Raw genomic sequence first — 23,615 nt, 5'->3', positions numbered from 1 at the left:
TATAGGTCCAGTCCTGAGTCGTGTGCTGTAGTGGTGGGAACTGGGGAGGCTGGGATCTGCCTGAGGGAGGTGGAAAAGTGTCCAGCACAGGCAGGGAGGGGATGGAAAAAGCAGCAGCACTGGGCTGGTGGGAATGCCCCAGCTCGTAGGGGATGTGTCAGCACCCAGGCTGGTTCTTTTTTGGCAGACCCCTGGGCAGGGTGGGCTTCCAAAATGTGCCTGGCTCAGAGCAGAGCTTTGAAGTGCTGCTCTGTGGGGAGGGCACGGCAGTGCTGCAGCCTCAGCTGTGCTCTCCCTGTGTCTGTGGGCAGCTGCCTTCACAAAATGGCTTTGTGGGGAGGAGGGGAACACTGGCACAGGCTGCCAGTCCCCAGCCCTGGGTCAGGGAGATGAGGTGCTCAGGGATATGGTTTAGCCTGGGATGGGAGTGGTCGGCCTCGATGGTCTTAAAGGGCTTTTCCAACCCGGTGATCCTGGGATTGTGAGGTGTAAAGGTGAGCTGTGGGCTGGGATCCATGGGACAAGGGAAGGTTCCATCTGCTTTGCTCCCTGCAGGAAGTTCAGCAGAAGTTCCTGCCTCAAAGCCGTTTGCTTTGTCCCACTCTTGGCTTCTTGCGCAAGCGCTGGGAGGAGGATGAGCTGAGGGAGGAGGATGAGCTGAGGGAGGAGGATGAGCTGAGGGAGGAGGATGAGCTGAGGGAGGAGGATGAGCTGAGGGAGGAGGATGAGCTGAGGGAGTGGAAGTGAAGCTCTGTGCAGTGCAGAGCTGTAGCAGAGGGGAGGTGACGTCCCTGCACACAGCCACTGGCTCCTCTCCACTTTTGGGAGTGCAAACCCCTGTAGCATGTCCTGGTTGGACCCAGGGCTTGGCATCAGCTGGTAGGTAGGAGAGAAACAAGCTGGGTAGGCTGAAAGAACTGGGGCTGTTCAGCCTTGGGAAGCCTGAGAGGGGATCTTATTCATGTTTATAAACATCTCAAGTGTGGGACACGGGGGACATGGGCAGCCTGTTCTCAGTGTCTGTGGGGACAGGACAAGGGGTGATGGCCTCAAGTTGGAGCACAGGGAGTTCCACACCAATCTGGGGAAGAGCTTCTTCATGGTAAGGGAGCCCTGGGACAGGCTGCCCAGGGGGTGTGGAGTCTCCTTCTCTGGAGAGATTCCAGCCCCGTCTGGACACCGACCTGTGCGCCCTGTCCTAGGGACCCTGCTTTGGCAGGGGTTGGACCCCATGGGCTCTGGGGGTCCCTTCCCACCCCTACAGCTCAGTAGTCTGTGAAACCTCTCTGAGCTGCTCCGATGCACCCCTGGGTTCAGGGTTGGTGCAGGGTGCCTGGCTGTGCAGTGACAGCTCTTCTTCTCTTCGCAGGCCCCGGGCAGGGACACGGAGCATGTCACACCATCCCGGGCTGGAAGTGCCCTGTGCTTTTGCTCCCCAGACTCCAAGCAACCAGCTCCTTTCCCAGTGAAGCAGCCCCTGCTCTCCCATTTCCTCGCTGCATGCCCGCTCACCACTGCTGGATTATGTTTGTCTCCTTCTCCCTTTGCTCCATCATCTGGCTGAATCGTGGCTTCAAGCTAAGGAAAAGGGGGTGCACCTAAGAGTGTGGAGGCACCCAGACCGGGCTCCTGGGGTGCTGCTTCACGCAGAGACGTTCAGAGGGCTGATGGGGGTGAGCTGCCTCTGAGGTCCTTCCTCCTCCCCCCTCCCAACACCCACTGCCTTGCCATCAGAGCCTTCCTCCCCACAGCAGAGACACGATGGGCAGCACCGACGGCTTCCAGTACCGTGCGCTCTACCCCTACCGCAAGGAGCGCGAGGAGGACATTGACCTGCTGCCTGGGGACATCCTGGTGGTGAGCAAGGGGGCCCTGCAAGCCTTGGGCTTCAAAGATGGGGATGAGCAGACCCCCAACCAGATCGGGTGGATCCTGGGGGTCAACGAGCGCACCAAGCAGAAAGGTGACTTCCCTGGCACCTACGTGGAGTACGTGGGGCCGGTGAAGATCTCGGTCCCGTCTCACCGGCCCCGAGTGCAGAGACCCCTCCCCGCAACGCCGGGGGCCAGCGGCTGCCGGCTGCAGGAGGCTCTGGAGCAAGGTAAGCACTGCTGTCCTCTGTGTTGATCTGGGACCCCCCTGCTCCTGCTGTGCAGTGGCTTTGAGGGGGGTACGGGTGGCTTTGAGGGGGATATGAGTGCCTTTGAGGGGGGTGCAGGTGGCATTTTGGGGCACACAAGTGGCTTTGAGGGGGGTATGAGTGGCTTTGAAGGGGGTGCAGGTGCCTTTGAGGGGGGTGCAGGTGGCATTTTGGGGCACACAAGTGGCTTTGAGGGGGGTGCAGGTGGCTTTGAAGGGGGTGCAGGTGGCTTTGAGGGGGGTACAAGTGGCTTTGAGTGGGTGCAGGTGGCATTTTGGGGCAGCAGTGAAGCCCTGGGCTCAGCAGCACTGGATCACCCTGCCCAGAGCGGTGCCTGGGAGCTGTGGGCTCACGTTTGGTCCCAGCCAAGGAAAGAGCACATAGTTCCTCCAGCTTATTGGTCTTCAGCTTGGGGTGAGCCTTGTCCTGCTCTTCCCTCTGCAAAATCCTTCTCCCTGCCAGGCTCCCCATGGTCCTTGGTCCCTCTCCCTACTCTGCTGAGGGTTTTTTCCCCCCCTTCCTTCTGCTCAGGGCTAAGTCCTGACCTCTCCCAGCCACCCCCCTGCTTCGGGAGCAGCCAGGGCATTGCTCCCTGACAGGAACTGCTTGGCCCTGCTGAGACAATGCCTGGTCTCTGGGTGAGAGGAGCAGAGCCAGGCTCTAGCAGAGGACTGGAGCTAATTGCCTGGCACCCGCCCTGGGGCTGGAGCAGGGGCTGGGGCCGCTCTGCACCTGCAGCTGCCTTCCAGCCAGCGCTGGGCTTGGCACCGACCAGGCCCAGGAGCTGGGAGAGCTGCTGTGCCTTGGCACTGCTGGTAAGAATTTGGGCAGCTGCCTGCTCTTTGCCTATTTATTGAGTTCTATCCCTGCTCACAGCCCCTCCAGCATGGGCTCTGGGCTCTCTGGGATGGCAAACAGAGGCCCATAGCCACGCTTCACCAGCCTTTCCCGCTCCTGTGCCGTGCAGGAGACCTTGTCTTTGAAGCCAGGGCGGTGGGGCTGGGTGTGCAGCTCCCCACAGCTGCTGCTCCTGCTCCCAGAGCCAAAGGGGCGGCCCCAGGAAACATCTCCTGGGGTGGGAAGGCAGCCGGGCCCTGCGTTTGGGTTGGCAGGGAGAGCTGCTGACCTGAGTCATCCCACTCCCAACCTGCCTTTCCAAGAACAGGGCTCCTCTGGGGAGCCTGGGGCACGCTCTGTGGTGCAGGCATTGGCCCTGCCTGCATCTGCATCCAGCCCTGCGCTGCCTCAGGGCTGTGTTTGTGCCTTCCTGGGTGCTCCCTCCTCTTCTTCTTCTCAAGCAGAGCTTGGCAGGGGTGTGCCTGGGGGTGCAGAGGAGGGGGGGCACGTGCCAAAGATCCCGACACATGGAACAGACACGGTTGGCAAAGGAATCAAAAGCCACCCCAGTCCGTCTGTGTCCTGCCTGGGGATGGAGTGCAGAGGCACTTGGGTACCAGGGCACACAGAGGGGGTGCTGGCCCTGTCCCCGTCCCCTGGGCTGTATCCCCACAGCCAGCCCCCTCCTCAGCACTGCCAGGGCGCTGCATGCCCCTGGTTAAACACCCAGGGCTGTGTTACAGCCTGCCAGCATCACAGAATCACAGGGGTTGGAAGGGACCCCCAGAGCCTGCCAAAGCAGGGTCCCTAGGACAGGGTGCACAGGTCAGCATCCAGATGGGGCTGGAATCTCTCCAGAGGAGGAGACTCCACACTCCCTGGGCAGCCTGTAGATGGGATGCTGCTGGGAAATGCACCTCTGCAACCCACAGACTGCGTTTAAGCCAAGCCAGGTGTTGTTTCCCTGGGCTGTGTGCGTGGGGAGGGGCAGAGATGTCTCCCAAAACACCCCACGAAGCTCACAGCCCTCAGCATTGCTGCCCTGCACCCCTCCCTGGCTGGCAGGGATCCCTGGACCTCACCAGTGTCACACACGGAGCGGTGCCGGTGCCATGACTTGTCACCCGGTGCCACGGCTGTCACCCGGTGCCACAGCCTGTCACACAGCCCCTGCACTGGATCAGCCCCACAGAGCAGCAAGACCCAGCCCATCCCAGGGTGGATTTACGAGCTGCTGCTGCTGCTGCTCTCTGCCTTCCGCAGCCAACGCCAGCGGAAAAATGCGGCTGGGAAGTATTTCCGCAGCGGCCCGGCCGCGCTGTGAGCAGCCTTGTTCATGGCAGCCCAACCCCAGGGCCCTGCAAGGCCAGGGAGCCGCTGCTGGCTCCGGTGCAGGCTGCCTGCTAGGGAAAGGCAAGCTGCTGCCTGCTGAAGCAGCACATTCCCAGCCTCTCCACGCACCCAGCACCACTATTTGCTCTCCCTTCAGCCCTTCCCGAGGGTCAGGCTCGGAGCTGCCAGCCTGGCAGCTTGCCTGCAGCCTCCCCAGCCTGACCAGCATCGTGCTGGGTCATGCCCAGAGCTCTTTGTCTGCTGGGGTACCACACACACCCCCTCCCCAGCAGCGCAGCCCCTCCAGCTGCTTTGTCCTCCCTGCAAGGGGGCTGAGCCCCGTGGTCAGACCACCCCGGGTGAGCCGGGGTCAGGCCGGTGACAGCCCAGTGATGTTTCGCAACGGGGAGCAGCCTTTTGGCTCTGCAGCCCTGGGATGGAGCGTGCTGGGTGTCCTCCCCCACCACGGGCTCCCTGCACCGGCCCGGAGGAGCCTCCTGTGCCGGCTGGTGCCCCCGTTGGATGCGAGACGGGTCCTGGCACCGCTCGTCCCTCGGCAAAGCGCCCGCTGGCAGCTGCCTGGCCAGGCCTGCGTGCTCCTGCCCCGGCATGCGTCACCCCTCCAGCAGCACAGGGCAGGGGGGTGCTCAGAGCCAGCACCTCAGGGCTTTCTGGAGGTGGCAGCAAGGTGTCACCCCGTGTGAGGATGTAACAGGGGGTGGGGGGAACCCCAGTGCTGTGCCGCGGGCTGTGTGCGCCCCGTCCCAGCTCGCAGGGAGGCTGTGGGGAGGGGGAGGCTGAGGGCTGGTTTCCCTGTCAGGCGAGCGAGCGGTGGAGGGCAGGAATTTGCTGACACGGCTTTCTGCCTGAATCGCTGGATTAATCACAGCTCACCCTGCCAGCGAGCGCCTTGGCCGCGCTCCTGCGCCCGCGCCGTGCGGCCTGAGCCCGGCCAGTAACCCCCACAGTGCCTGCCTGGGGTCCCCAGGTAGATGGGATCCCCCTACCCACACCCCTTCAGGGGCTTGGAGCGAAGGGCTGTGCTGGTTTCTGGCCCAGCTCGCTGGTTCTCCACAGCCTCGTGCCGTGGTTGCGTGGGCTGGGGCCTCGTGGCATGGCAGCTCTCACATGCTGCCCTTGGTTGTGCCCTGGCCCAGCTCCAGGGGGGGGCTGAGTTTGGGCTGAGCCCTTCTCACCCTCCCTCCTTCCCTCTCCCCCAGGCTCTCCTCTCCCAGACTTACAGGAGCAGTTCAGCCCCCCTGAGATTGCACCACCGCTGCTGGTGAAGCTGGTGGAGGCGATTGAGAAGAAAGGTAAGGGGGGGGATGGTGAGGACTGAGGGGCTGACACCCCCAAAAACCCTGTAGCAAGGTGGGGGGCGGGGGAGGCAGCCCTCTTTAAAAGCTGTTGGTATCAGACTGAACTCCGTGCCTGCAGCAGTGGGGGGTCTGGGGGGGCTTCTTGACCCCCCGTTCCCCAGAGCCGGGCTTGACATGGGGGTCTGCACGTGGGACCCCTGTGCGCCCTGGGCGGGTGCTGACATTCCAGCCATGGGGGAGACACAGGACCTAAAATCTGGGTGCGCTGGGGACTGAGTGGGCTGCAGCAGGAGGGTGGTGGCAGGAGGGTGGCTTGGGCACCGTCTGGCTCTGGTTAAGCTGTGCCACAGCCTCTCCTGGCTGCCGGGCTGGCGCCGGCACGGTGCGTGTGCCGCGCGCTGCCCGGCTCAGAGCTAAGAGCAGCCTTCCCATCCCGCAGGGGTAGAGAGCGAGATGCTGTACAGGACATCTGGCTCGGAGCTGCGGCAGGCGCTGAGAACCGGTAAGAACCAGCTCGGCGAGAGGCGAATCCGCTCAGATGGAGCAGATTAGTGGATGCGCCAGCAGTAATGAGATCCAGTTCCTGGCTCCCAGCACGGCCCCATGCGTCTCCCCCCCCCCCCCCTCACGTGGAAAGGATGGGGGAGTGGGGAGAGGGGGAATGGGAAGCATAGGATCATAGGATCCCGGGCTGGTCTGGGTTGGGAGGGACCCCAAGGGTCACAGAGCTCCAACCCCCCTGCCACAGGCAGGGACACCAACCTCCAGGCCTGGACCTACACAAGGTTGCCGGGTTACAACCTGGCCTTGAACACCCCCAGGGATGGGGCACCCACCCCCTCTCTGGGCAGCCTGTAATCCTGCCACCATCTGTGGGATGGAGCAAGGGGACATGGCACTGGCTCGGGGGCTTGGGGACCACCGGGTGAATGCCTGCGCCTGTCTGCTGCCAGCTCTTTGGGGTGCCCTGCTCTTGGGGTGCTCTCCTGATGGGCTGGCAGAGGCTTGGCCGGCTCTGTCATGCCACTGATAAGCAGGGGGGGTGGATCTTCCAGCTCAGCTTGGTGGCTGGAGCCTTGGCTCTGCCGTGCCAGGGGTGCACAGCTCTGCCAGGGAGCCCTCGGAGCTGTCTGCCCCTCGGTTGGCCTTGGGCCTCGCCCAGTGCCGTGCTGGCTTGTCCCCACAGTGCTGCCTGCTTTGGGGACAGGCTTTGTGTGCTGCCCCACAGCCTGTGCCTGGTGCTCACAGCTCCGTGCCATGTGAGGGAGATGTTTTCCCCACGGCTTCAGAGCAGGGCTGCTCAGATCATCCTCTCTCTGCCCGTGTCTCTACCAGCCATAGGGAACCAAACTCTCCTGAGAGTCGTGTCCCCCCAGGGTTCCCGGTGCTGTGGGCACCTGAAATTCCTTCTATCCCCTTCAAGGGGGGGGGGGGGGGGCTGGGAACCTGGCACCACTTTGTTTCTGGGGTGCAAGGGGACTTCCAGGCACCTTCCACCTGACCTCCCTCCCGGTGCCGTGCTGGTGTTGTGTGATGGTCTTTGGAATGGGCACCAGCAGCACAGGAGCTGCTGGTGGGTGCTGGGTGCTGTGCCCACCCCCCCATGGGATATCCATCCCCCCCCCCCAGATTGGACGCTGAGCGACCTGGAGCCCTTCGACGTGCACTCCCTGGGCGAGGCGCTGCGAGGGTACCTGCAGGACCTGCCGTCCCCCGTGGTGCCGGTGGCCGTGCACGGAGACGTCCTTCGTGTGCTGCAGGGTGAGGGGCTTCCCTGGGAGGGCTCAGGAACGGGGTTCAGGGGGAGGATGGATGTTCTTTGGGGTACAAGGACAAGTCCTGTGGCAATGGGGGCTGGCACGTGGCCCCTGCCAGTGCTCCCACGCTGTGACACAGCCGGGTGAGAGCCGTGCTGCCTGTCCTGGCTGCTCCACTGTGCCTGTTCCCTCCCCAGAGATCCCCCAGCCAGAGAACTGCCGGAAGCAGCTGCTGCTGGCCCTGGAGTCGCCTGCGGTCCCGCTCCAGAACACGCTCACCCTGCAGTTCCTGCTCCGGCATCTGGGGAAGGTATCCCAGCAGGCAGAGAGCAACAGCCTCCACCCTCGGGCCCTGGGAGAGATCTTCGGCCCCCTGCTCCTCCGGCTGCCTGGCGCCAGGTACGTGCGGCTCCCGTGTTCAGCCACGCACCCAGCGTCACCCGCTCTGCTGCCGGGCCGAGGGGAGCCCGGGCTGTGCCAGCAGCTCTGCCCCAGCCCCAGGGATCAGCCTCCTGGCTGGGAGCCAGGGCAGAGCCTTCGTTCCTGTCTCAGCCAGGGATGCGGCAGCTGGGATGATCCAGCCGACCCCAGGGCGGGGGGCACGGCCAGAGAGCCGGGTTCTGCCCCACAGCTGCTGCCCTAACTTGGTTCCTCTGTCTCTCTTCAGCCCAGAGCTGAGCCCTGACTTCTCCGTGCTCTTCCTGGAGGTTCTTCTGCAGACGAAGGAGTTGGAGCCAGAGCAGTTGCCTCCAGGTACTGAGATAGCCCTTGGGGCCTGGGGTGCTGGTGTTTGTGCTCCGTGGGTGTGGAGTCTGGGTCCCTGGGTAGCCCAGCCTGTTTCTGTAGCCCAGCTGTGCCTGGTTGCCTGCTTGAGGCATTCATCTGCTGCTGGGGGTGTGCCTGGACCTGCTGCTGGTGGCCAAGCGGGGTTCCCAGGACTTTGGGGACAGGGGGACACAGCTGAGTGTCCTTGGCCAGGGTGGGGAGCTGGCACCTGGTCTCACCCTGCTTCAAACCTGCTTCTCTTACAGCCCTGCCTCCAAAACCACCCAAACCAAAGCCCAGTGCAGCCAGCCTGGCCAACGGGAACAGTGTGCCCTTGCAGGACGCCGAGTGGTACTGGGGTGACATCTCCCGGTAAGGGGGGGGACAGGCAGCTCCCATCCTGAGCTCCTTGGTTATTGGGTCATCTAGGGGAGCTCCAGTTGCACCTCACAACCGTGTTCCTCACAGGGAGGAGGTGAACGAGAAGCTGCGGGACACACCAGATGGTACCTTCTTGGTGCGTGATGCCTCCAGCAAGATCCAGGGCGAGTACACGCTCACCCTCAGGTAGGGCACCAGTCTCCCTTGCAGAGCCATGAGCTCGTGTCCCTGTGCCAGGACACCAGGCTGGTGAGCACTGGGGTGGTCCTAAGCACCCTCTCTCCCCTTCCCCACTACAGGAAGGGAGGCAATAACAAGCTGATCAAGATCTTCCACCGGGAAGGGAAGTACGGCTTCTCGGAGCCCCTGACGTTCGGCTCGGTGGTGGAGCTCATCACCCATTACCGGCACGAGTCGCTCGCCCAGTACAACGCCAAGCTGGACACCAGGCTGCTCTACCCCATCTCCAAGTACCAGCAGGTGAGGCCTGTGCTGTGGGTACACCCCTGAACTGGGGCTGTTTGCTCACCCATCACTGGTTTTTCGGTAGATGACGACATCCCACCCCTTCCCTGTCATTTTATGGGGTGGTGGGGGGAAGTGGGGGGGACCCCAGCAGGTCCTGACTGAGGCTGTGTGTGTGGCAGGACCAGGTGGTGAAGGAGGACAGCGTGGAGGCCGTCGGGGAGCAGCTGAAGGTCTATCACCAGCAGTACCAGGACAAGAGCTGGGAGTACGACCTGCTCTATGAGGAGTACACACGCACATCCCAGGTACGTGGGTGCTGCCAGCCTTCCTCATGGGGCAGGATTGGGGGTCTCTGCCTCATGGGACACAGTGGGGTACAGAGACCGGGCTCTCCCTGGAGAAATGGGCTTTGGAGAGGGGGATATTCTGGCTGTAGCAGGAGCGTGCTGCTTTGGGGAGGGGGGGAAAAGGGGGTGTGAATGGGCAGGACCCTTCCCCTTCCTCATCTCTCCCTCCCTCTTCAGGAGCTGCAGATGAAGAGGACAGCAATCGAGGCCTTCAACGAGACCATCAAGATCTTTGAGGAGCAGTGTCAGACGCAGGAGAAGTGCAGCAAGGAGTACATCGAGCGCTTCCGCAGGGAGGGCAACGAGAAGGAGGTGCAGCGGTGAGGATGGGGGCATGGCAGCCCCCCCCCTTCCCTGGGGAAGGGCTCCAGGGGCTGGAGGGATCAGCCAAGGCATGTGCAGTCAGTTCTCCTCTCCCCAGCAGCGTGCTGTGGGGTTGGAGCTGGCAGGCTGCCTCCTCTGCCTCCCCCACTCTGGCTCGCAGCCTAAAACTCCCTCCTCCTCCTCCTCCTCCCCCTCCTCCTCCTCCTCCTCCTTCCTCCCAGGATCCTCATGAACTCGGAGAAGCTCAAGTCTCGCATCACAGAGATCCACGACAGCAAGATGAAGCTGGAGCAGGACCTGAAGAAACAAGCCACGGAGAACCGGGAGATCGACAAGCGCATGAACAGCCTCAAGCCTGACCTGATGCAGCTGCGCAAGCTGCGGGACCAGTACTTGGTGTACGTCATGCGGGGAGAGGGGGAGGCCCTGCCGCCCCTCCAGCTGGCTCCCGCAGGGCTTTGAGGCTTGCTGGTGCGGGAGGGAGCCCTGCAGTGCGCAGCCTCGGGGCACAGGGGTCCCTCCGAGGGGAGGGTTGCTGCCCTCTGGCGATGGCTGTGCGCCCGCGGCGCCTGGGCTGAGCTCTGAGCTCTCTCCTCTCCTCCCGCAGGTGGCTGACGCAGAAGGGAGCCCGGCAGAAGAAGATCAACGAGTGGTTGGGCATCAAGAACGAGACGGAGGAGTGAGTGTCCCGTGTGTGCCGCGTCAGGGTGCTGCAGAGCCGCTGGCACATCCCATCTCCCAGCCTGGGAGCTGGTGGGCGCCTTCCTTATCAGAAGGGGTGCTGGTGGCTGGCAGCGGGGAGGGGAAACATGGAGGGGGGGGCAGCGCACCCAAACTGAAGGGTTCTGACCCTGCCTGTGCTCCTCTGCAGCCAATACTCCATGATGGATGATGAGGAGGAGCTGCCCCACCACGAGGAGCGGACGTGGTACGTGGGGAAGATCAACCGCCTGCAGGCAGAGGAGATGCTGTGCGGCAAGCGCGACGGCACCTTCCTGATCCGCGAGAGCAGCCAGAAGGGGTGCTACGCCTGCTCCGTGGTGTGAGTGCCCTTCACAGACACCAGAGCCTGGGCTTCCTGGGGGTCTCCTGCCTGCCTCAGTTTCCCCAGGGTCTCCCACCTGCCTCAGTTTCCCCAGGGTCTCTCAACAGCCTCAGTTTCCCAAGGGTCTCTCAGCAGCCTCAGTTCCCCAGGGTCTCCCATCTGCCTCAGTTTCCCCAGGGTCTCCCATCTGCCTCAATCCCCCCAGGGTCTCCCAGCTGTCTCAGTCTCCCCAGGGTCTCCCACCTGCCTCAGTTTCCCCAGGGTCTCCCATCCGCCTCAGCTCCTCCTGCCCAGGCCAGATGCCCCCCTGGGCTGCTGAGGCAACTCCTGGCCGCTTGCTCTCCCCTGTCCCAGTGCTGACCCCTGCTCCTTCTCCCTTGGCAGGGTGGATGGTGACACCAAGCACTGCGTGATCTACAAAACAGCCACCGGCTACGGCTTCGCCGAACCCTACAACCTCTACGCCTCCCTCAAGGACCTGGTCTTGCACTACAAGCACACGTCCCTGGTGCAGCACAACGACTCCCTGAATGTCACGCTGGCTCACCCGGTCCTGTCCCAGCCGCCAGCCAGATGAGCAGCCCCTGCACAACACAACAGCTGCCTTCAGCTTCTCCCCAGGGTGTTGCTTTTCCGGCCCTGGACTCTTGCATCCTGTATAGTTGAGTCTCTGTGCCCCTCCAGAGCCTCTCGAGATGTCTGTGACCGTTCCTGGTGTCTTTTGGTCAGTAGCTGAACCCTGTGTCGGCTGACGGGACAGAGAGGCTGGGCTGTTGATTCCCAGCAGGCTCCAGCTTCCAAGAGGTGGGATTCAGTTGTGATTGAATTGCTGTGGGCGAGCGCAGCCCCCTGCCCTTCCCCTTCCCCTACGAGCAGGTCCGATCCCCTCCCCTCTGGCAGGTCTGTAGAGCTCGGTTCCCCATCCCTCCTGCGCAAGGAGGCAAGAGGAGGAGGCTGGGTTCAGCCTCTGCATCCTCCACTCTCACTTCCCTCAGCCATGGTGCAGGCTGGGGTGGTGTCTGGTACAGGGGGCACCGCTTTTCCCTGCTGAGACTTATTTAGAAAGCAGAAACCCCCGTGTTCTGTGGGGGTTTTTTCAGCTGAGGTCTCTGCCTGGGGCCGTGTCCCACCTCCCTGTTCCTGGTCCCTGTTAGAACCACCCCCTGAGCGCTGCTGCCTGGGGAGGGGGCACCCAGTGCCCCACGAATCTCTCGCCTTATCTGTGCCACCCGAGCTGTGAAATCCACACCGGTGCCCTGTGGGACACACAGCTCCTCCTTCCCAGCTGCCTGGGGTGAATCTCTGCTTGTGATAAACCCCTGGGAGCTCTGTAGCTCTGTAAATACCAGTTCTTTTCCCTCATCAGCTGCTTCCCCAGGCCTGGCTGAACTCCCCCCCTGCCCTAGGCCGGCGCAGGGGGGCCGGGCTGCCGTGGATCCGGGGTCCCAGACACACACTACAAGCCCCACACACAATGAAGGACGGGGTCTCCCAGGGCTTCAGCACGTAGAAATGTATATGCATGATGTCAGACTGTATGCAAAGCACTTATAATCATCAGTACTGTACTGGGGGGCTGCAGGGATTTGGGGAGGGTGGGGGGTGGATCAGGGCACAGCGGAGGTGGCTCCAGAAGAGCTTTAAAAGCTGGACTTGGACTGAGAGCTGAGGCTGTGATGGGGTTCACTTTTCGGGGTGATCCTGGCCTGACAGAAGCATTAATCCTCCTCTTGCTTTGCCAGAGAGGCTCTTTCCCCTTTTTTGGGGGTGGGGGGTGGATGCTGTTGGCTTTGCCACTTCTGCTTTGTGTTGCAACTCGGCCCACGCCAGATCTGCAGGTTGTTGGGTGCTGGTGGCTCTGCATCCTGGCCCCTCGGCGTGCTGCCTGCCTTGGGGACCACACTGTCCCCCTCCTGCCCCCCTCCTGCCCCCCTCCTGCCCCACTCACCGCTGCTGCTCCCCAAGATCCTTTTGGCTCTGGGATTGTTGGAGCAAAACCCCCCGTTCCCTTTGCTTGTGGCAGCTTTTCCTGCGCTCGAGTGTACAGATCCAGACCCTTCCCTGCTCTGGGTGCCTGCTCGGGACCCTGGGCTGGGGGTTTTTGGTTCCTTGGGGGTGAGGAGCTGGCCCTGACCCATGGCAGCCAGGCTGGGGGCTCATGGGGGTGCGTGGGGCTGGCGAGGGGCTGCGCTCGGCTTTGGGGAGCACTGGGGATCATTAAGGGAATAGTTTGGGCTCGGGTGTGACGGGGGTGATGGGAGTGGGACGGGGAGTGTGGGGCTCTGGCTGCAGATGCAGCAGCCTCCCCCAGTCTGTGTTGTGCCAGGGGGGCTGTGTCAGCCCCCCCGAAGCTGCCAGACTCCCCCACCCCAACGCATTTCCCACCAAGGACTGGACTGGTCCCCATGTTCCCAGCACATCCCTGTGCCAGGAGGTGGGATGAGGATGGGTGGGAGCCTCCAGCCACTTCACCCCTCCAGGGCCATGTCCCATGTGTCCCCCCCAAAGCCAGAGGCCACTCCCCTGGGGAGCTGGCTGCTGGGTCACCCCAGGGCCCATGGAGCCACTCCAGGCCATGGCCTGTCCACACTTGCTCGGTGCTCCAGGGAAATTCCAGCTTCTCACCCCAGCAGTTTGGGGTTTTTTACCCTTTTGGCTGAATTTCTGCTGGTCTCCCCATGCTGCCCCTTCCAGCCACCCCACAGCTCCTCCCTCCCCCGGAGCGTGGGCAGCCTGGTGTTGGGTGTGTGTGTGGGGGGTCACACCCCTCTGCATCTTCCAGGGCTGGAATTCCTGCCCTCCAGAGCTCAGCTCACGCATCCCACGTACGAGGAGGAGGAGAACACCCCTCCCAGCGCTGCCTTTCCTCCACAGTGCTTGACTTTGCCCCCCCCCAAACCCCAGCTCTCCCCCAGAAGCCCCGAGCTCCCCTTGGCACCGCTCCCCTGGAATAAGCTACTTGTGATTTGTCCCTTTGCTGCTTCTCGTGCTGCTCCCCCCAGCCGGGTGCTCCCGGTAGCGACGTGTTCCCAAACCCTGAGCCGCTGCTTTGCTGCTTGTGACCCCCCCCCCTGCACACACCCACAAACCCCCCACCCTGTGCCTCCCAACCCACCCACATCCCGTGGGTGCGACGCTCCCACGGGGTACAGCTCGGATCTCACGGCTTTGGGATGCTCCCTGTTCTCCCCCCCCCTCCACCCCACATCCTGAGGGGCTCCAGTTCTGTGCTGGGAGCGACTGCCCTGGAGCTCCAGAGGGTTTTTAGTTCCATGGTATATGCAATAATCAATAACTCGCCCCTCCAGCTGCCCCTGACCAGCAGCACTTCCCTGTCTGTGCTCTTTCCGTGGCTGTTTACTGGTGTAAACCCCGTGTTTGTTACTGGGGGAGGAGTTGGGGTGGGTTTTTTTTGTACGGTACTTTGGGAAAAAAAAAAACCCACAAAAAAAGAAAAAAAAACCCAAGAGAAATAAACAGAATAAATGAAGAGGCTGCGGGGCTTCCTCTGGGGAGGGGTGAACACTGGGGGCAGTGGGGGAGGGAGTGTGGGGGGGCTGCACCCCAGCACCTGGGCTGGGTGCAGGATGGGACCTGGGAGGTGCTGGGCTGTGCTCCCCTGGGGTTTGGGGTGCCTGGGGGGACGGTGAGGAGCCAGCACCCCAGCCCAAAGGTGTGAGAAGCAGCCAGAAAAGGGTAGGGGAAGTACGAGGTTCCTCAGCCCCAAAAATAAGCCTTGGGGGGTGGGGGTGGGGGGGTGGTGTATTTTGGGCAGCACCCCCCCCCATGCTCAGCACCCTAGGGAGGACTTTGGCACCTACACCCAGCCCAAGGCGGGGGCTGTGGGGGGGGGGTTGGAGCCACCCCACTGCCTGCTGGGGATGGGCCAAGAGCTGGGGGTTCTGCCCCCCAACCCCACGGGGAAGCGTGAGCCAGCGGCGGGGCTGGGACAAAGGGCCATGACCCCCCCCCCAAGGCCACAGGATTCGGGGCCACGGTGGCCTGAGCCAGGCGGCCCCGTCTGAGTCAGCAGCGTCGGCGTCACATGAGGAGGCCGGTTGAGCGGGACGGAAGGGGGTGCGGAGGCGGGCGCAGCCGGGCTTTAAAACTCCTTCACGGGGCCCAGCTCGGCTCCCTGACACCCCGCTGGCCCCATGGCCCCCACGCTGCCGCTGGCTCTCGGGGTGCTGGTGGCCACGCTGGCCCCGGGGCTGGGCCTGGCAACCCCGGGTTGTGAGTCCCCACCCCACCTCTGGTGCAGCTCGCTGGAGATCGCCGTCGCCTGCCAGGTCAGAGCTGGGGGTCGGTGCCATGGCCACCATGGCCACCCAACCACGCGGGGCACGGCCACCCGGCACGTGGGGACACGCGGGGCTGGGCTGGGCTGGGCTGGGGTCTCTGCCCGGTGAGCGGGGCTGGGCGGTGTGGGAACGGTGTTGGGGCATCACCCAACCGCGGTCCCCGGTATGAGCGGTGACCCTGAGCAACCCTGCAGCACAAGCTGGAGGCCACAGCGATGCTCAGAGCCCCTGGGCTGTGCTGGCATCCCCAGGGCAGTGCTGGCCCCCCCCCAACCCCTCCCTGGGCACTGCTGGATCTTCTCCTTTTTCACCATTAAAAGAGCTTTTCAGCTTATTCCACCCTGACCGGACAGTGATGCGGCTGCAGCGATGGGTCCAGTAGCATCCTGTGAGCCCCGCTGGGCTGCACCCCCCCCCACCCCCCCAGGCACATCCCAGCCCCACCGGATATGTTTTTCCCCCCAAAATATTTAGGGGAAGTTCCCGTGGAAAGCCCCAGCGCTGCCTGTCAGCAGCACACAGGATCCTGCGGCTGCCGGAGGCCCCCCAGCCACTCTCACTTCCCTCCTGCCCCTGCACATCCTCGACCCCCTCCTTCCCCATGCCCTGAAAACAAGGGTGGGGGGGGTCGAGGTGTGTGTGTGTGGGGATGCTGCTGCTGTAACCCCCTTCTCCCCACACCCCAAAACCCTCCCACACGCAGGCAGAGAGTCACTGCGCCAACGCCTCGCATCCCTCGGCCGCCCCCGTGGAGCTGAGCCTGTACTATGAGAGCCTGTGCCCCGGGTGCCGCATCTTCCTGATCCAGCAGCTCTTCACCACCTGGCTGCTGCTGCCCTCTGAGGTGCTGAACATCACCCTGGTGCCCTACGGCAACGCCCAGGTAGGAGCTGGCCCATCCGGTGCCGTGGGCGCTCGGCCCGGAGCCTCCGGCCCCACTCAGAACCGGTTGATCCCGCAGGAGAAGAACGTCAGCGGGAAGTGGCAGTTCCAGTGCCAGCACGGCCCGGAGGAGTGTTTGGGCAACATGATCGAGGTGACGGCAGCGGTGACATCTCCCTGTCCCCAAGGAGGTGGCGTGGGAGAGCCCGTGGGCCCCTCACCGCCCCGTCCTGTCCCCGTAGACCTGCCTGATGCACGAAGCCCAGAACTTCAGCACCTACTTCCCCGTCATCTTCTGCATGGAGTCGGGCAGCTCCGTCACCAAGAACCTGGAGGCCGTACGTCCCCTTCCCTCTCTGTCCCCTCCCCTGCCACAGGGATGTCCCCATCCCGCTGAGTGGCAGGGGCCTGTCCCCCTCTCCCCTGGCAGTGCCTGCAGATCTACGCCCCGCATCTGGACGGGGGCCGCATCGCCGCCTGCGTGCAGGGTGACACGGGGGCCGCCCTGATGCACCGCAACGCCCAGCTGACCGAGGCGCTGGACCCCCCGCACCAATACGTGCCCTGGGTGGTCATCAACGGGGTATGACGGGGGTGGAAGGGGGAAGCAGGGTGTGGGGCGGCTGCGTGGGGACTCCTGATCTGCCCCATGTGAGGACCTGGGGGTGTTGGGTGGCCTCAGACTGACTGTGAGCCAGCAGTGTGCCCCCAAAACCAAGGGCATCCTGGCTTGTGTCAGACACAGCGTGGCCAGTAGGTCTGGAGAGGGGATTGTGCCCCTGGGCTGGGCACTGGGGAGGCTGCACCTCGAGTGCTGGGTCCAGTTCTGGGCTCCTCACCAGCAGAAGGACTTTGAGGTCCTGGAGCGAGTGCAGAGAAGGGCAACCAGGCTGGGGAAGGGGCTGGAGGGCAAATCCTCTGAGGAGCAGCTGAGGGAGCTGGGGGTGTTGAGCCTGGAGAAGAGGAGGCTGAGAGGAGACCTTGTCCCTGCCTACACTGACCGGACAGGAGGGTGCAGAGAGCCAGGGGTTGGTGTCTATTCACCCAAGCAACAGGCAGTGGGACGAGGGGAAACGGCCTCAAGCTGCATCAGGACAGGTTCAGATCAGACATCAGGAGAAAATTCTTCCCTGAAAGGGTCCCCGTGTGCTGGAACAGGCTGCCCAGGGCGGGGGTTGAGTCACCTTCCCTGGGTGTGTTTACCAGACGGGCAGATGAGGTGCTCAGGGATGTGGGTCAGCACGGGACAGGTACAGTTGGACTTGATGGTCTCAAAGGTCTTTCCCAAGCAGATGATTCCGTGTGATTCTGTCTCCCTGCAGAAACACACGGACGAGCTGCAGGCGCAGGCACAGGTCTCACTGCTGGGGCTCGTCTGCAGCCTCTACCAGGTGGGTTGGGGGTGGGACTGGGATGGGGATGGGGACAGGCACAGGGATGACAGGGACAAAGGGGATGATGGGACGATGGGGATGGGCACGGAGATGGGGATGGGGACGGGAGAAGGATAGGGGTGGGCATGGGGGCAGGGGGATGGGGACAGGGACAATAGGGATGGGGATAATGAGGATGGGGGCAGGGGGATGGGGACAGGGACAATAAGGATGGGGATAATGGGGATGGGGGCGATGGGGACAGGGATGGGCAGAGGGATGGGGCTGATGGTCACAGGGACAGGGACGGGGATGACAGGCACAGGGATGGGGACGACGGGCAGAGGGACAAGGACAGAGACGACGGGGCCACCCCCATCCCCTCTCTGCCAGGGGGAGAAGCCCGAGGCCTGTGGGGGCTCCGTGGCCCGGAAGGCCCCGGTCGGCTGCAGGCGCTGAGGGACGTCGTGGGGGCACCGGGAAAGCAGCGAATAAAAAGGACGTTCGTTTTTTTCTGGAACAAAACAGTGTGCGGGGCGTGTGTTGTGTGTGTTGTGTTGTGTGTGTTGTGTGTGTTGTGCGGGGCACAGGGCGGTGGCCGCCTCGGTAGGTGTCATGGCGGCCGCCGCCGCCTCGGTAGGTGTCATGGCGGCGCCTCGGTAGGTGTCATGGCGGCCGCCGGAAGTGGAAGCCGCAGCGTCCCGGGCCGCCCCGCCCATTCCGTGTGCCGGTGGCGGAAGCGCGCGGCGGTGAGGGGGGGGGCTCGGGAGGAGCTGGGGGGGGGGGGGGGGGGGGGTGGGTTACCGGTACCGGGGGGCTGGGGAACCGGGGGGGGCGGAGGTGCGGTACCGGTACCGGGGGCTGGGGTGGGGGCTGGGTTACCGGGGCACTGGGGTACCGGAGAGTTCGGTACCGGTACCGGGAGGCTGGGAGACCGGGGGGGGTCCTGCGGTGACGGGGGCGCTGAGGTAGCGGGGGCACCAGGGGTGCGGTACCGGTACCGGGGGGGGGCTGGGTTACCGGGACACTGGGGTACCGGGGGGACTGGAGGGGGTAGTACCGGTAACGGGGGACTGAAGTACCGGGGCAGCGGGGTAACAGGGACTGGAGAGTGCGGTACCGGGGCACTGGGGTGACTGGGGGCTCGGTGCCGGGACCGGGCGGGACTGGGGGGGTAGCGGGGCTGGGGCGCGTGGGTGATGGGGCGGCTGGGGCTCGGGACCGGGACCGGGCGGGACTGGGCTCACCGCGGGGACTGGGAGGGTGTGGGACTGGGACTGGGGGGCGGCTGGGGCTCGGGACCGGGACCGGGGGGTGTGGTACCGGGGCACTGGGGTGACGGGGCGCTGCGTAACGGGCCGAGGGGCACAGCAGACTGATGGGGGGAACCGGGGACAACGGGGGGACGGGGCAACGCAACCGGGGGGGGGGCACTGGGGGGCGCGGGACGGGGCACTGGGGAGCGACCGGGGGGCACTGGGAGAGCGCGGGACAGGGCACTGGGGGTCCCGGGGGGACACACGACACAACACTGGGGAGCAACTGGGGCCACTGGGGAGCGACTGGGGGCACTGGGGAGCGACTGGGGGCACTGGGGAGCGACGGGGGCACTGGGGAGCGACTGGGGCCACTGGGGAGCGACTGGGGGGGCACTGGGGGTCTCGGGAGAAGACACGACACGACACTGGGGAGCGACTGGGGCCGCTGGGGAGCGACGAGGGGCACTGGGGGCCGCGGGGCGGGTCCCGGGGTTCCCGCTGACCCCGCGGCAGGCCCGGGGGGGGGGTGGGGGTGGTGTGTGGGGGTCTCTGTGCCCGCAGGATGGCGGCGGGCTGGGCGCAGCGGCTGCGGCGCTGGGGGAGGCCGCTGGTGCGGGGGCGGCTGCTGCTGCTGACCAACACGGCGAGCTGCGGGGCGCTGCTGGCCGCCGGCGACTCGCTGCAGCAGGCCCGGCACCGCCGGCGGCACCCGGACACCGACCTGCAGCCCGCCCGCACAGGTCACAGCCCGGGGGGGGTACGGGGGGGACCGCACCGAGCCCCTTGGGCCTTCCCCAGGGATGGGACCGCTTTGGGGGGGCCCGGGGGAGGGGGGGGGATGTGTGGGGGGGGTGTGGGGATGCTGTGAGGGGGTGTGGGGATGCTGGGGGGGGATGTGGGGATGCTGTGGGGATGGGGGGGGTCTGGGGGTGCTGTGAGGGGCTCTGGGGATGCTGGGGGGGGATGTGGGGATGCTGTGGGGATGTGGGGGTCTGGGGGGGGTCTGGGGGTGCGGGGGGGGTCTGGGGGTGCTGTGAGGGGGTCTGGGGATGCTGGGGGGGAATGTGGGGATGGGGGGGTCTGGGGGTGTGGGGGGGTCTGGGGGTGCTGTGAGGGGCTCTGGGGATGCTGGGGGGGATGTGGGGATGCTGTGGGGATGGGGGGGTGTGGGGGGGTCTGGGGGTGTGGGGGGGTCTGGGGGTGCTGTGAGGGGCTCTGGGGATGCTGGGGGGGGATGTGGGGATGCTGTGGGGATGTGGGGGTCTGGGGGGGGTCTGGGGGTGTGGGGGGGGTCTGGGGGTGCTGTGAAGGGCTCTGGGGATGCTGGGGGGGGATGTGGGGATGCTGTGGGGATGGGGGGGTCTGGGGGGGTCTGGGGGTGTGGGGGGGTCTGGGGGTGCTGTGAGGGGCTCTGGGGATGCTGGGGGGGGATGTGGGGATGCTGTGGGGATGTGGGTTCTGGGGGGGGTCTGGGGGTGTGGGGGGGGTCTGGGGGTGCTGTGAGGGGCTCGGGATGCTGGGGGGAGATGTGGGGATGCTGTGGGGATGTGGGGGTCTGGGGGTGCTGTGTGGGTGCTGTGGGGTTGTGAGGGTCTGGGGGTGGTGGTGGGGTGTGTCGGGGTGCTGTGGGTGGGGGTGGGTGTTTGGGGGTAGGTGGGTGCTGGGGGGGGTGTGTGGGGTGTGTGGGTGATGTGGGTGGTCTAGGGGTGCTGTGGGGAGGTGTGGGTGTTTAGGGGTATGTGGGTGCTGTGGGGGTGTGTGGGGGGCTGTGGGTGATGTGGGTGGTCTAGGGGTGTTGGGGGGTGGGGGTTTGGGGGTGCTCTGTGGGGGTGTGGGTGGGCTTGTGGGTGATCTGTGGGGGGTGTGGGTGATGTGGGGACTCTGGGGGTGCTGTGTGTGGGGTGTGGGTGCTGTGTGTGTCTGGGGGTGCTGTGTGTGTCCCCCCTCAGTAACACCCCACCCCGGTGCTGGGCCGCAGGGCGCATGTTCGCCGTGGGGTGCAGCATGGGCCCGGCGCTGCACTACTGGTACCTGTGGCTGGACACCGCCTTCCCGGCGCGGGGGCTCCGCACAGTCCTCAAGAAGGTTCTCATCGACCAGCTGGTGGCATCGCCAGCCCTGGGCGCCTGGTACTTCCTGGGTACGACACCCCTCGTGCCCAGCACCCCGGGATGGGGTGGGGTGGGTGCTGGGGGGATGCAGCTCTGCTCCCGGGGTGGGTGGATGTGGCTTCCCCCCCCCTCCCTCCCTCCCTCCCTCCCTCCAGTGGGTGTTGGTGCTGCTCCTCCCTCCCCAGTGGGGTTATTTTGGGGCATTTTCCCTATGTCTGGCACAGCAGGATGGGCTTTCCCATCCCCACTCCCCAGCACCCATCCTGGGCGCTCCCATCCCCACATCCATCTGTCTGTCCCCACAGGCATGGGCACCCTGGAGGGCCAGTCTCTAGAGGAGAGCTGGGGGGAGCTGAAGGAGAAATTCTGGGAATTCTACAAGGTAAGTGCACCCCACACCCCCCCTGAGCCCTCCCTGCCAGCCCGGCGGGCGCGGGGCTGCGCCAGGGAGCACCCAGCTGCCCTGGGGGGCACCCAGTTGCCCCGGGGGGCACCCAGCTGCCCTTGTCTCTCCACAGGCCGACTGGTGTGTGTGGCCAGCAGCTCAGCTCCTCAATTTCCTCTTCATCCCCCCCACGTTCCGGGTGGTTTATATCAACGTGGTCACACTGGGCTGGGACACTTACCTGTCCTACCTCAAGCACCGGGTGAGTTACCGCTGCCGCGGTGCCGCCGCCTCACCGGCACCGTGTGTGTGTCATCCTGGCACCCAGCGTGTGTCATCCTGCCACCCAATGTGTCCCCCCTCTCTCTCCCTTGTTTCCCAGCCTGACAGCACCTCCCAGCCTGATGATGGGGTGTAGGGGGGGGGCAGCACCCCTGTTTTGGGCAGCTCCTCCCCACCCCCCCACCCCAGTGGTTTTCCTGGGCACCTGAGGAAGATGATGGCTGGAGATCCCTGTGACCACAGCTCACACTGCTCCAGCCCTTAACCCAGCAGCTTCCAAGGAGGGGGTCGGGTGTTTTTAACACCCCCCCCAGCTGTGGGGTACCCTGGGCACCCTGTTTCTTTTGGACTCGCTCCCAGAGCCGTGCCCCCCCCGGGCAGGAGGAGCCCCCAGGGCTGAGCTTCGCCCTCAGCACCCTGAGGAAGGGCCCCAGCACCCTCCTCTCACTGTGCCCAGGGTGTTTCCTCCCTTCCCCAGGGCAAGGCTGGGCCCTTGCCCCGACCCCGTGCCCCCTCCTCGCAGCAGGGGGATGCTGCCTCTGCTCTCCCTGCTGCTCTGGGACCCTTCTTCCTCTGCCTTTAAATTGAGGGGAGACCTCATTCTGCTCCCCCCACCTCTGGGCACCCACTGGTGTGTGTGTGTGTGTCCCTCTCCAAGTGCCATGTGGGGGCCCTGGGCTGTGCCCACCCCCTTTTTTTATAAGAATAGCCCTGCCATCCCTGGCAGCAGCAGAGTCAAGGCTGCAGGGGGGGGGTGTTAAGGTATAACCCCCCCTGTCCCAGCCCCCCCAGTCCCCCCCCACCCCCCAGCCATGAACAATTCCCCAACTGGGCTTTTTCTAACACACAAAGCACCCCCCAACCTGCTGCTCTGCCCTCATCCCCCCCCTCCAACACCCCCCCAGGAAGGGGGGGGGTGTCAGGCAGCAAACCAGCCCGCAGGAGCCATTTGCTAAATGCTAATTAAGAAACCAGATCCCTTTCCCTCCTCTCCCCTAACGAGCTCAGTAACGAGGGATGGGGGGGTAGCCTATCCCTCTGTGTGTCCCCATCCCTCCCTCGACCCACCCAACCCCTCCACTGACCCCGTGCAGGGTTTAGGGGGGGTGTAGGGGGGTGGGAGCAGCACTGCTTTGATTTCTTCACAACATCTTTAATCCAGGGAGGTTGTAGGAAACTTTTTAACCTCTTGTTTTGTTTGACACGTGTGACATTTGTACAGTACAGAGTAACTGCCAGGAGGGGTCTCCACAAAAACAGGGCAAGGGGAAGGGAAAAGGGGGGGGGGGAAAGGGTTAGGGAAGGGGGAGGGATTGTTAAAATAAAGACACAGCTCTCTGAGAATTAAATAATAAATAAATAGATGGGAGCCAGAGCTCCAGGTCTGGAACATCCACTGATCCACAGTCTCCACACAAGCACAGGACGACAGGAACACGCGAGGGGCACGAAGCCCCACGGCAAATTACCACTGAGCACGGTGCCCCCACCCCCCCCTCCCCAAAAACCCCTCCTCTGGGCAAAGCCAGGAGCTCCCCCAATCCCCCCCATTCCTCCCCAGGCCCCCAGCTCAGGGGTGATTTGCTGTCTCCTCGCGCTGGGAGTCATGGAAATGAGGGGGTTGGGGGTGGGTTTTTTACTCCTTTTCTTCTTTTTACACCTTTAAATACCATTATTTGGTGTTTCCAAGTGATATTCACAAGCAAGGGCACCACACCAAGGGGGGGGGAGGGGGAAAAGGGGAGAGAAATCATCATGAGTAGTGATACTAATTAATAATAATGAGGAGTAACTGCACCACCAGAGCCACAGCACCGCAGGGCACGCGCACAGCGTCACTTCTACGCCTATTTACAAGGAGTTGTTCTTATGTACAAGGAGGAAGACGGTGGGAGCATAAATTAGCATCTATTTATACAAATAAACAAGAGTCAGGACATATCCATCCATGGGGGGGGGGGGGGCGTGGGGATGGGGGGAGATGGGCACAAAGAACCCCCCCACCCCTGGGCAGGTGGGACCTTGCACAGGTGGGACCTCTGCCAGGCTGGGGAAGGGGAGATAGGGAGTCACTGGGTGGGGATGTGAGGTTTTTAGGGTCCCATCACAGCCCCCCCCAACCCCACCCTGGTCCCCTGAGAGGGGTGGAGGGGTGATGGGAGCGGAGGGAGAAAGGGGGTTTTGGGGAGTGGGGTGAGTGGAAGGGGGAAGGGGGAGGGGGGGGGGAAACCTTCTACCAGCCCAGGCTGAAAAATAAATTAAGGGGAGGGGGGGGCACAGCCTAACTGAAGGGGAATTGGGGGGGGG

General features: G+C 64.2%; 3 protein-coding genes across 3 annotated transcripts; all 3 read left to right on the top strand.

Annotated features, from left to right (window-relative positions):
* The first annotated feature begins 1,622 nt into the window (after positions 1-1,622).
* PIK3R2 (phosphoinositide-3-kinase regulatory subunit 2) lies at positions 1,623-12,293 on the top strand. The gene is made up of 15 exons (XM_084276337.1): positions 1,623-2,101; positions 5,530-5,622; positions 6,068-6,130; positions 7,258-7,389; positions 7,583-7,784; positions 8,053-8,138; positions 8,417-8,522; positions 8,619-8,717; positions 8,831-9,011; positions 9,179-9,304; positions 9,524-9,666; positions 9,892-10,068; positions 10,278-10,349; positions 10,542-10,712; positions 11,100-12,293. The coding sequence occupies exons 1-15, from the start codon at positions 1,762-1,764 to the stop codon at positions 11,290-11,292; spliced, it is 2,184 nt and encodes a 727-aa protein (XP_084132463.1). The 5' UTR covers positions 1,623-1,761; the 3' UTR covers positions 11,293-12,293.
* Positions 12,294-14,742: 2,449 nt separating this feature from the next.
* Positions 14,743-17,796, top strand: IFI30 (IFI30 lysosomal thiol reductase). The gene is made up of 7 exons (XM_084276223.1): positions 14,743-15,004; positions 15,720-15,899; positions 15,978-16,052; positions 16,141-16,236; positions 16,329-16,481; positions 17,221-17,289; positions 17,665-17,796. The coding sequence occupies exons 1-7, from the start codon at positions 14,870-14,872 to the stop codon at positions 17,728-17,730; spliced, it is 774 nt and encodes a 257-aa protein (XP_084132349.1). The 5' UTR covers positions 14,743-14,869; the 3' UTR covers positions 17,731-17,796.
* Positions 17,797-19,092: 1,296 nt separating this feature from the next.
* Positions 19,093-23,554, top strand: MPV17L2 (MPV17 mitochondrial inner membrane protein like 2; the record flags this gene model as incomplete). The annotated part of the gene is made up of 5 exons (XM_084276221.1): positions 19,093-19,270; positions 20,509-20,670; positions 20,947-21,023; positions 21,160-21,288; positions 21,409-23,554. 5 exons carry the CDS (start codon positions 19,093-19,095, stop codon positions 21,442-21,444), a joined length of 582 nt encoding a protein of 193 aa, XP_084132347.1. The 3' UTR covers positions 21,445-23,554.
* Positions 23,555-23,615: the final 61 nt, after the last annotated feature.

This window comes from Gallinula chloropus (genome assembly GCF_964237585.1).
Source record: "Gallinula chloropus genome assembly, chromosome: 28".
Lineage (NCBI taxonomy): Eukaryota > Metazoa > Chordata > Aves > Gruiformes > Rallidae > Gallinula > Gallinula chloropus.
This window is presented reverse-complemented; position numbering and strand designations above follow the sequence as displayed.

Bases quoted from the DNA above. Each gene is read 5' to 3' on its own strand.
- PIK3R2 (XM_084276337.1), top strand. From the start codon at position 1,762: ATGGGCAGCACCGACGGCTTCCAGTACCGTGCGCTCTACCCCTACCGC. The intron at 2,102-5,529 runs GTAAGCACTGCT...CCTCTCCCCCAG, and splicing joins GCAGGAGGCTCTGGAGCAAG to GCTCTCCTCTCCCAGACTTA. The intron at 8,523-8,618 runs GTAAGGGGGGGG...TGTTCCTCACAG, and splicing joins TACTGGGGTGACATCTCCCG to GGAGGAGGTGAACGAGAAGC.
- IFI30 (XM_084276223.1), top strand. From the start codon at position 14,870: ATGGCCCCCACGCTGCCGCTGGCTCTCGGGGTGCTGGTGGCCACGCTG. The intron at 15,900-15,977 runs GTAGGAGCTGGC...TTGATCCCGCAG, and splicing joins TGCCCTACGGCAACGCCCAG to GAGAAGAACGTCAGCGGGAA. The intron at 17,290-17,664 runs GTGGGTTGGGGG...CCTCTCTGCCAG, and splicing joins TCGTCTGCAGCCTCTACCAG to GGGGAGAAGCCCGAGGCCTG.